This window comes from Microcaecilia unicolor, chromosome 5, assembly GCF_901765095.1.
Source record: "Microcaecilia unicolor chromosome 5, aMicUni1.1, whole genome shotgun sequence".
In the NCBI taxonomy this organism is placed as follows: Eukaryota; Metazoa; Chordata; class Amphibia; order Gymnophiona; family Siphonopidae; genus Microcaecilia; species Microcaecilia unicolor.
This window is the reverse complement of record NC_044035.1, coordinates 76,504,669-76,517,002: the sequence shown is the minus strand read 5'-3', so window position 1 is coordinate 76,517,002 and position 12,334 is coordinate 76,504,669. Positions and strand designations below refer to the sequence as shown.

At 40.1% G+C, this 12,334-nt stretch overlaps 1 protein-coding gene across 1 annotated transcript in view; it reads left to right on the top strand.

Moving 5' to 3' along the window:
- Nucleotides 1-12,334, top strand: part of CC2D2B (coiled-coil and C2 domain containing 2B) — a 227,789-nt gene that overhangs the window by 179,391 nt on the left and 36,064 nt on the right. Inside the window, 4 exon segments of the mRNA XM_030204963.1 lie at nt 193-202; nt 3,123-3,310; nt 4,862-4,960; nt 8,664-8,777. Coding sequence (XP_030060823.1) covers nt 193-202; nt 3,123-3,310; nt 4,862-4,960; nt 8,664-8,777 — 411 coding nt within the window.

Here is a 12,334-nt window from a genome sequence, read left to right as displayed (position 1 = left end):
TTTGAGATATGGTTGTTCTTTGTGAGGGTATATTCCTGTATATTTCTTATTTTGGGTGGTGAGTTCCACCATTTCGTTCCTAGGTAAATGAAGTCTGCAGAGTGGACAGTTTTGTAGATCACTTTTTTGCAGTTTGGGGGGTGTAGTCTGAGAGAGTTTCTTGCCTCATATTTAGTGTTTCTTTGAGGTAAGTTTATTAATGGTATCATATAGTCTGGAGCTGTGCCATTTAGTATTTGAAAGATAAAGGTACATAATTTGAAGGTAATTCTTGCTTTGGTGGGAAGCCAATGTAATTTGATTAATAAACAGGAGGCACTTTCAAAACAAGAGATTTTATATATGAACCTGGCTGCAGTGTTTAGAGCTGTTTGGAGTTTTTTCAACATGTACTCCTTACAGCCAGCATATATCGCATTACAATAATCGAATTGGGATAATGTTAATGATTGTACCAATAGTCTGAATGTTTCTGATGAGAAATAAGATCTGATCCTTTTTAGTTTCCAAAGAGACCTGAAAGATTTTGTGATTACTGAGGAAACTTGAGCATCAAATGTTAAATGTTTGTCTGTAATTATACCTAGAAATTTCAGATTATTGTCAATTGTCAATTGTGAAACTGTTGTAGTCGTTTTGGTCAAATAGGTTGGTAATGACCATGAATTTAGTTTTTTCTTTATTTAGCTTTAGTTTGGATTCTGAGGTTCAGGTTTCCATCAGATTTAAGCCAAGATTTGCCTTTTGTAAGATGTTTTGAATGTTCTTTTTGAAGGTTATATATATGGTAACATCATCAGCATATACTATGAATGTTTTGAATCCTGCTGTTTCTAGTCTGTTGCCTAGTGGTGATATCATTACATTAAACAGAATGGGCGATAATGGAGAACCCTGAGGGATGCCACAGGAGAGGATAAGGTTCCTTTCATTTTCACTTTGTAAGATCTTGATTTCAGGAATCCTTGAAACCGTTTGTAGGCTGTGCCACATATACCAAAGTTGTCTAGTATATTTACTAGGATATTATGATCTACTACATCGAATGCGCTAGACATATCAAACTGCATTATTAATATCTTAGATCCTATGCTAATTTCTTTCCTGAGATTTGATACTAGGGTAGTAAAGACAGTATAGGTGCTATAACATGGTCTGAAACCTGATTGTGATTTGTGTAGTAGGGAGAAATGTGTAAGGTAGTCCATAGTTTGTGCTGCTACTATTCCTTCCATCACCTTTATCATCAAGGGAATGGAGGCTACTGGTCTGTAGTTTGTTGCATCAGTTATGGCGATTGAATTGCTTTTTTTGGTATTGGTGTTAGGATAATAGAACCTTTATTATCAGGGAAAGTGCCATGGAATAGGAAAGAGATATGCTACTGAAGCCGATTGATGAATATATTAGGAGCTTCCTTTATAAGGTAACTAGGACAAGGCTCTAGTATGCATTGTGAGTTTGAATATTTTAGGAGGCAATGCTTTACTGTGTCATGGGTTGGTAATTGGAAGGAAGACAAGATTCTGTTGGTGGCTATTCCTGTATGTGTGTCTGACTGTTTTTCATAAATATCTTGATGGTTGACTTTTAATTTGAGGACTCCTCCTATGATTTTAACTATTTTTTGTTTAAAAAAGTAGCCAGTTGCTCTGCTGTTGATGGAGACTCTGTGGTTGTGGTTATTTCTTTTGTGGATAATAGGCTTTTTATCAGATTGAAAAGTTCAGTTGCTCTGCTGTTGGTGGAGACTCTGTGGTTGTGGTTATTTCTTTTGTGGATAATAGGCTTTTTATCAGATTGAAAAGTTTACTGGTATTAAGGAAATTACCAACGAGTATTTTGTTATAGTATTGAGCTTTTGCAATTTTGATCTCATTTTTATATGCTTTGAAGGCAATTTTCCAAGTTAATTTGTTTTCGTTTGATTTGTCTTTAGCCCATTTTCTTTCCAGTTTTCTACATTTTCTTTTCAAAAAAGGATAGATTGATTAAACCCAGTGGCGTTCCTAGGGGGGCGGACACCCGGGGTGGCGCCCCACCCCCCCGGGTGTAGCACCCCACCGATGCAGTGCGGACCCCCCCGGGTGCACGCCGCTGGGGGAGGTGCCGCAGCGCGCGCCTGCTCAGAGTTCCCTCTGACCCGGAACAGGAGCTGCAGCGAATGCACGAAATCAGCGATCTCAGAGCAGGCGCGCGCCATGGCACCCCCCAGCAGCGTGCACCAGGGGCGGACCGCCCCCACCGCCCCCCCTTGGTACGCCACTGATTAAACCTAGGTGAAATTTTCTGGGTTGGTTTGGATGTAGATTTGAGGGGAGCTATGTTACTTAAGACATTTTCACGTAGGTCATCCCATTTAATCATGAAGTCGTTATTGTCTGCTGGAGGAAGAGCAGGATTGTTCAAGACGTTAGACCAGAACGTTGTGGTATTTATTTTTCCTCTAGTTTTGTGAGGAATCATAGTACTTTTATTTTTCATTGATTTCAATTTAGGCACATTCCCAATTTGTGTGCTTAATTTAATAGAATAATGAGCCAATTAGTGCCAAAAATTGACTTTTTAAGAAGCAATTATTAGCACTAATTAGATTTATTTGGGATGCCTGCATAAAATTATGCGCAGGATCCGTGCCTAAAATCTACATGTGGTACAAAATAGGGGGCGTGGAAATGGAAGGGTCATGGGCGTTTCAGGGTAGATTAGGAGTGTGGTTTTGAGTTACGTGCATAATTGAAGAATAACAGTGCTCTGCGTGTAAATTTAGGTCTGGACATTTGCACCACTTGTTCGTTGGTGCAAATGACCACACCTAAATTTACAAGTGACCTCTCCACTTAAACGTTAGTTCTATAAACTGCTCTGAATTTTAGGCATGGCGTATAGAATACTGCTTAAATAGTTTTTTTTAGGTGCCATATGTAGAATCTAGCCCTTAATGTATGACATTTCTTCAATGCAATGAACTGCAAATCGTTTCCTGTTTCTTTTTTATAGGAGAATGGAATCAGTCCTCTTTGGCTGGTAAGTATCTTATCTTCAGTAGAAAGTTTAACTTTCAAATTGGAAGCATTGTGTAACTGGGGATATTATATATTTGTAGGTCACAGATGATGAAGATGAAAAACTACTGCAAATTGCATACAGTTTTAAAAAGTATTGCAAAGGCATATTCCCACAAAGGAGAATTATAACTACTGTTTTTGATACTGAAGGCAAAAGCGTGTTTGTAACAAGATATATTATGAAATTAAATCCCCCAGAAGAACTTTTGGCTGCTTATGCAGATGACTTAGAACCATCTTTTGTAAGTAAAAATGTAGTAGCTTCTAAATCCATCCTCTCCTGTTAGAAAAAGAAAGGAAGAAACTGAGTTTTGAAATAAAATTGAACAGGGAAATAAGAGGTTTTTTTTGTTCTTGTTCTCCCTTTTCTTGATATAATATTTATTATGCTGTATATATTTCTATATCACGTGTGACATGCTGAGGATCTTTAAATGGAGCCTTATTTTATCATTTATAAAGCTTTATTTTGAGTTATTTATTTTGTTTTACTGCTTAATAAAGAGTATGTTTTAAAAAAAAACCCCAAAGGGATTGATATTTAAAATGATTTAACTGACCAAGAGAGGCTTCTGCCTGGTTAAATCACAGTGAGCAGGCCATCCATGGATTTGCAGTGGCACCTAAGTGCAGGGTGCCGCTGATAAAAAGGCTGTCCTAACTTAATCCTGGCACCAGGGCCGCTGAGAGACACAGACGGGTTCAGGATAGGAGTGGGCCGCTGCGCACACGCACACCGCTCCCGGGCCACCCCGCACCGTGTTGAGTCTTTGGAGTTTACTTTATGAATATATAACAAATGATCTGTTTGTTGGACATATAATAAAACTATACACTTTTAATGGAAGTCTATAGATCGTGACTGAATAGATAGGGATGGGCTGGAGTGTAAATTTTAAGGGGCTTCGATGTTAGCTTCAGAACTTAGTACAAGAACAGTACTGGGCAGACTTCTACGGTCTGTGCCCTGAGAAAGGCAAGGACAAATCAAACTCGGGTATACATATAAAGTATCACATACCATGAAAAATGAGTTTATCTTGTTGGGCAGACTGGATGGATCTGCCATCATTTACTATTACTGTGTTACTATGATACGTATGTTTTCCACTGCCCATAAAGCATTTTTGTCTGCAATTAGGCCTCCTTGCCTAGTTGGCTCATTATTTTTCTGTGTTTATCCTTACTATTTCTCCATATTGATCCTCTTGTGGGGAACATGGATTTTATTTTGTTTGTTTAAGACAAATATAGACCCATGAGCTTACACTGGTAATGAGTTAACACACAGTCTTTAGTATTTAAACTTGGCTGTTTCAGACAAACTCAGGAACACTTCTGTGATCTTGTAAATCTCTGCTCCCCAGCCCAATGTATTCTCAAAATGAACCCAGAACAATGTTACCTCTGGATGGTTGATCATTGTCAGTTATGAAGAGTAGGTTTCTGCTTAATGCTTCAACTGCTGAGCAGTTAGCTGGATCTCAGTCATTAGTGTACCCCTGAGCTTTTATCACCTCCCCCTAAAGATCCTATGGTGAAAATTCAGTCACTGAGCATCATCTCCTCCCTGCCTGTCCTCAAGCATAGGTATGAAGACCAAAGCAGTAAGATTTTCCTAGGATAGGCAACATAAACACTCTTGTAATGTCAAACATTACATTTTACAATGAACACATATTTCAAAAGTGGGGCAACAAAATTAGTTGTTTATAATGTCAAGTCTAATCAGCTGATAATGAATAAAAGATTAATTCTGTACTGTTTACGTTTATTCTTTCTTTCATTTATAGGACCTTGTGCCAAGATTTGTGTCTTTAATTCCTTGCTTTTCTGATATAATGGATTTAGATGATAGTTATGATGCTTGCCAGTGCTGGATGACATCAGAGGTAAACATAAATGCACAAAATAAGCCAAGCAAAGTTTGAGTCATTCTTTCCTTATATGTGCAATTCTGGTCACCGCATCTCAAAAAAAATATATAGCAGAATTAGAAAAGGTAAGGGTGACAAAATTGATAAAATGGATGGGACGACTTCCCTATGAGGAAAGTCATCCAATCAGAGAACAGATGGCTGAGGGGAGATATGATAGAAGTCTATAAAATACTGAGTGGATTGGAATGGGTAGGTGTGAATTGCTTGTTTACTCTTTCCAAAAAATACAAGGACTAGGGGGCACACAATGAAGCTACTAAGTAGTAAATTTAAAACAAACCAGAGAAAATATTCCTTCACTCAGGGGTCCTTTTACCAATCTACGGGGAAAAGGACCCTGTGTTAGTGGTGGAAGCTGTTTTTCCCATGCGCCAGGGCCTTTTTTATTGCAGCAGGCAAAAGACCCCAGTCACACATAGCCATGCAGTAAGAGTTGTAACTGCAATGAGTGATTCTGTTACCATGTAGATTCTGTGTAGGAATCCATAGCATTTCACCTTGTTCTCTTTTCCCAACTGGAGGTATATCGGTGCTCAAGAATATTTGCAGTGTTGACTTTTCTAGGTAGGACTGGTGCAGTTTGAGTTCTAGGACTTGGTGCTGGTATGGTATAATAAGCTTCTGTGTGTGTATGCAGAGTTTTGTGTAACGTTACATATTGTCTGGCAGCGGAGGGAGTTTGTATTTGTTATTACTAACATGACACTAGAATTTGAATAGAATCTTTTTATGGTGAGTTGTAAAATGAAACATCCTACTTCTGCTCTGCGTTCATTGTTGGGAAAGATTTTATTGGTTGGTCTCGGAATATGCACAAGAATGAAAAATTAAATTCTCTTGAATTGAAATTCAAAGGCTAATAGTGGAGGAGTGGCCTAGTGGTTAGGGTGGTGACTTTGGTCCTGGGGAACTGAGGAACTGAGTTTGATTCCCACTTCAGGCACAGGCAGCTCCTTGTGACTCTGGGCAAGTCACTTAACCCTCCATTGCCCCATGTAAGCCACATTGAGCCTGCCATGAGTGGGAAAGCGCGGGGTACAAATGTAACAAAAATAAAATATATAATCTACTACTACTACTATTAAATATTTCTATAGCGCTACTAGACTTATGCAGCGCTGTACAAATTAACATGAAAAGACAGTCCCTGCTCAACAGAGCTTACAATCTAAATTGGACAGACGAACAGACAGCTAGGGGTGGGGAAATTGCAGTGGTAGGGGTGATAAGTGAGGGTGTTGAGTAAGAGAGTCATGGTTAGGAGTCGAAAGAGTAGCAAAGAGGTGGGCTTTAAGCCTAGACTTGAAGACAGCCAGAGACTGAGCCTGACGTACTGGCTCAGGGAGTCTATTCCAGGCATAGGGAGCAGCGAGATAGAAGGAACGGAGCCGGGAGTTAGCAGTGGCAGTAGCAGTTAGCAGTAGCATATAATCAAAAAAATATACAGATGATATTGGGCTGTTTCAGTTGCTAAAAGGCTATATATTATCTATATATTTATCCAGATAGTGGCAATATTCAGCTGCCCAAATGGCAGGCCTAAGCTAAACAGATAGATCATATACGTTTAGGCATATTTTCAAAGCACTTAGCCTCCCAAAGTTCCATAGAAACCTATGGAACTTAGCCTCCCAAAGTGCTTTGAAAATATGCCTGATTGTCAACGCACTATCCCTATATTCAATGCCACTACATATTCGGTACCAACATCAACATATAAGAACATAAGAATAGCCATACTGTGTCAGACCAATGGTCCATCTAGCTCAGTATCCTATTTACAACAGTGGCCAATCCAGGTCACAAGTACCTGGCACAAACCTAAATAGTAGCAACATTCCATGCTACCAATTCCAGGGCAAGCAATGGCTTCCCCATGTCTACCTCAATAGCAGACTATGCACTTTTCCTCTGGGGACTTGTCCAAACCATTCTTCAACCCAGATATACTAACTTCTGTTACCATACCCTCTGACAACTAGCTCCAGAGCTAAACTATTCATTGAGTGAAAAATATTTCTTCTTATTTGTTTTAAACGTTTTTCCATATAATTTCATTGAGTGTCCCCTTAGTCTTTGTACTTTTTGAAAGAGTAAAAAGTCGTTCACTTTTACCCGTTCTACACCACTCAGTATTTTGTAGACCTCAATTATATCTCCCCTCTGCTGTCTCTCTTTCAATCTGAAGAGCCCTAACCTCTTTAGCCTTTCCTCATATGAGAGGAGTACCATCCCCTTAATCATTTTGGTTGCCCTTCTTTGAACCTTTTCTAATTCTGCTACATCTTTAAGATACAGCAACCAGAATTGGATACAATATACACTTCTCTCCATCTCCTCCTGCTCGCTGCAGGCAAGACAGATAAGAGGCTCTTCTCTTTGTTACTCAGCAGAATGTTTATAACTCAGTGGCTGCTCCTGCATCAGTGAGCTCTCTCTTACCATCTCTCCTCAGGGGTCTATGCTTTGACTTTCAGGCAGTTGAGGACATAGATGCTTGCGCTGGGAGTTCCTGCCATGTAGAAGGAGCAAAGAGCATTCTTTGAATACACATTTTCTGTTATGCATCTGGTGGCATATGTTTACAGGCTGAAAGTGGGAGATGTACTACCTGATTCCTTCTCTGAGTCCCTTTGTAGCTGTTCCTGTCATCTTCCCTCTCTCCCCTACATATGATGATCTTTCTGTTTTATTTCTTGCTGGCTGAAAATGTATCTCTGTGTGACTCTTTCTGTAAGATTTGTCCAAATATGAAGGAAAAAAAATAAAAAAAATGGCTTAAGGCACACAACTTAGACTAGACTAGAAGATAAGACTAGAAGCAGGCCAGAGGAAGGTGACAAAAATGATATGGGGCCTGCGCTATGAGACATATGAGAAGAGACTAGAAGACCTGAATATGCATAGCCTAGAGGAAAGAAGGGACGGGAGATATGATACAGATATTTAAATACTTGAAAGGTATTAATATAGAAACAAATCTCTTCCAGAGAAGGGGGAATGGTAAAACTAGAGGACATGAGCTGAGGTTGCAGGGTGGTAGACGTAGGAGTAATGTCAGGAAATTCTTTTTCACGGAGAAAACGGTGATGGAATTCAAAAAGGCGTGGGATGAACAGAGGAACTCTATTTAGAAAATAGATGGTAGAAAACAAAAATAAATGTTAAAAAAAAACCCTTAAATGGCTGCAGGTGGATGTGTGAGTGACACTTGGATGGTTACTCTAGCTGTGAAGAACTAAGGCCAGTGTCGGGCAGACTTTGTAGGCCTTAGGGAATTATCAAGATAATCTTTGAATATTGGGCCGTTTAGGGACAAGGAAATACCTATTATACCAGAATGTGATCTACAAATTAAAAGGTGAAAACTAAACTAAAAAAAAAAAAAGTATATTGTTATATATTTGGTAGAGCTCAAAGAAAATCAGCAGTCCTTCAAATCCAACCAGAATCCAGCTGAAAAAGTAGTGTGTATCTGTATCTAATTTTGTAACATTGAAAGGTATTTTTTCTTGATCCTAAATAACAGAATGTAATTCTGAGTGGAATCAGAATCTAATAAAGATGGAAGATGAGAAATGATCTATATTTTACTATTTATAATCCTGCTAATATGACTCAAACTTTGCATGCCCTGTTTATTTATCTTTTACAGCAGTTTATCACATGGGGAGTAGGAAGCAAGGAAGAGCATGCAGTGCTCCTGTGTAATTACTTTCTATATTTAGGAAAAAAAGCATGGGTGCTTTTAGGAACATCTGTTCTAGAAGTAAGTGTCAATATTTTTAAAAGACTTTAAAATTGCTTTTACTTTTTTTTTATTTCAAAATAAGTCATAAATCAAAAATTGAAAGAAAAAAACACAACCCTGTTTTTTCAAAGAAGTAACACTTTCCTGGGAATATATTAACATAATAAGTGATAGCAGATAAAAACCTTCACAGTCCATCCAGTCTGCCTATCAAGGTGGCCAGAGCCACACCCAACACTGTGCAAGTTACACTTCGTGATTAAACACTGGCATTACAAACAGGGCAGTCAGCAATTTGCCACAATGCCAGCCACAGAAAGGCGGTTATGTACACTAAGATGCAAAACCACTATTCCAAGATTGCATTTTGCCTGCAACATGGTCACATTCATTGTCAATTCATAATTAAACCAACAGTCCAACATTGTTGCTACCTATCAACATTTTATCTGCTGATTTTAAACTTAAGATGTCACCCCCTCCTGTGTTGAGATACACAACACCCGCACTCATAGCATATGATATGCTTCAGAAAAGAGCTAAGTAAACATAGAAAGATCATCATCTTACAATTTGATATGTATAGCGCTTTGATACAGTGGACTATGACATTCTACTAAATCTGTTAGATTATATTGGTATATCCAGCAATGTTCTCAATGGTTCAAGGGCTTTCTTACCTTTAGATTCTACCAAGTAAAACAATTAGGCCTCATCTCAGCTCCCTGGTCCTCTAATTTTGGAGTGCTACAAGGCTCTCCTCTTCCCACCCCCATCCTGTTTAATATAATCATGACACCTTGGTTATCTACTTGAATCAATTGGTTTCAGCTGTTTCATGTATACCGATGATGTTACAATCTATGTCACTTTTGAAAAAGATATCAAACAAATCTTATCCAATATAAAATCAGGCCTAGACCTAATGGAATCATGGGTAAACAATTTCAAACTGAAACTTAACAAAGAGAAAACCAAATTCTTAATACTAACAAACCCTCACCAACCAATTACTTCTTCTTCTTTTAATGTTGGTAACAAAACTTATCCACTGGAGCATAATTTGAAAATCTTGGGAGTAATAATTGATCAGCATCTCTCATTTGAACCACAAGTATCCAAATTATTGTCTAATATATTCAAATCATTATGGAAACTAAAAAGATGAAGACATTATTTTAAAAACACAATTTTCAGATCATTAACTCAATCCTTGGTACCATCAAAATTTGATTATTGCAATTCAGTCTATGCAGGACTTAAGATCTCACTTATCAGAAAATTACAAACTGCTCAAAACACAGCAGCTTGTCTTGTATTTAAAGCTACCCGATACTCCAAAGCGACCCCGCTTCTTCTCAAACTACACTGGCTACCTTTAAGTTAACGCATTACTTTTGAATTATGTGCATTCACCCACCAAATAATTTATGGTTCATCCCCATCTTACATGCAGAATCTTATAGAGCTATCAACACGCAATGCTAAAAAATCATCCAGAGACTTTCTTGTGAGAGTGACTGTCAGGCGTATTTTCGAAAGGGATCGCCGGCAATCTTCCGACATAAATCGGGAGATCGCTGGCAATCTCCTGATCCCGGCCAAATCGGTATTATCGAAAACCGATTTTGGCTGGCTTCAACCAACCTTCAAGGGGGCGTGTTGGTAGGGTAGCGAAGGCGGGAAGAGGGGTGGGGGCGTGGGGACGAGATGGCCGGCTTCGCCTTACATTTTCCTATGTCATTAGCAGAGTTTAAAAAGGGGTTAGATGGTTTCAAGAGAACAAGTCCATAGACTACTAGTAAATGGACTTGGGAAAAATCCACAATTCCAGGAATAACATGTATAGAATGTTTGTACGTTTGGGAAGCTCGACAGGTGCCCTTGGCCTGGATTGGCCACTGTCGTGGACAGGATGCTGGGCTCGATGGACCCTTGGTCTTTTCCCAGTGTGGCATTACTTATGTACTTATGATCAACTTACCAACTAAAAACACATCAGAATCAACACGAACATATCTAAATCTGCACTACCCAAGCTGCAAAGGCCTCAAATACAAACCAACTTACGCATCCAGCTTTTCCTACATAAGCACACAACTGTGGAACACATTACCAAAAGCCTTGAAAATGATGCACGACCACCTAAACTTCCAGAAATCACTAAAAACTATCCTATTCAAAAAGGCATACTCTGCCGATCCAACCTAAATGCCTGATCTCTGCGACACAACAAAACTAAAGTACGTAATGGACATAACTCAACTCTTCCGTTGTATGATTCCCTAATTGTGGCTGTGCCATATGAACTTTATCCTACCACAACATCACATTGTATTTGTTCTCACCGGAGCCGGCAAACGCCTCTCCGGTACTATGTAAGCCACATTGAGCCTACAAATATGTGGGAAAATGTGGGATACAAATGTAACAAATAAATAATGGAAAAAAGAGGCCGGCTCAAACGAGCATTTCGCTGGCCGGACTTGGTCCATTTATTTTTAGGACCAAGTTTGGAAAAGTGCCCCAACTGACCAGATGACCACCGGAGGGAAGCGGGGATCACCTCCCCTTACTCCCCCAGTGGTCACCAACCCCCTCCCACCCTAAAAAAAAAAAAAAATAAAACTTTTTTTGCCAGCCTGTATGCCAGCCTGAAATGTCATACCCAGCTCTTTGACAGCAGTATGCAGGTCCCTGGAGCAGTTTTTAGTGGGTGCAGTGCACTTCAGGTAGGTGGACCCAGGCCCATCCCCCCCACCTGTTCCACTTGTGGTGGTTAATGTAGAGGCCTCCAAAAAACCCCAAATCCCACTGTACCCACATGAAGGTGCCCCCCCTTCACCCCTTAGGGCTATGGTAATGGTGTAGAGTTGTGGCGAGTGGGTTTTGGGGGGATTTGGGGGGCTCAACACACAAGGTAAGGGTGCTATGCACCTGGAAGCAATTTAAAAAAAAAAAATTTTAAGTGCCCCCTAGGGTGCCCGGTTGGTGTCCTGGCATGTGAGGGGGCCAGTGCACTACAAATGCTGGCTCCTCCCACGGCCAAATGCCTTGCATTTTGCCGGGTTTGAGATGGCCGGGCCCGGTTTCCATTATGGCTACCACCCTCCAGCCCCTCCTGCCTCCCTCCATCCACCCATGTCCAGTGACCCTCCTCTCCCCCTGCCCCCCCTCCAGCCACCCATGTCCAGTGACTCTCCTCTCTCCCCTGCCCCCCTCCAGCCACCCATGTCCAGCGACTCTCCTTTCTCCCTTGCCCCCCCCTCCAGCCACCCAGGTTGTCCAGCGAATTCTTCGGGGCAGGCAGGAAAGATCCCTAGTCTTGCCTGCCCGCTGCCAGCGCTGACCCTCCCCCATTGCCGGATCGCTTTTTGATGTTACTCTTAAGTCCAGCACCCTGCAACTTCAATTTATGTCCCTTGGTTCTACTGTTTCCCTGTGTTTGGGATTTGTTTGTATATTAATACCTTTCTGAATTTTAATGTCTGTATCATATCTCCCCTATCTCTTCTTTCTTCTAGGGTATACATATTCAGGTTATGTTTATTTTTTTTTCTTTGATATACCACCTT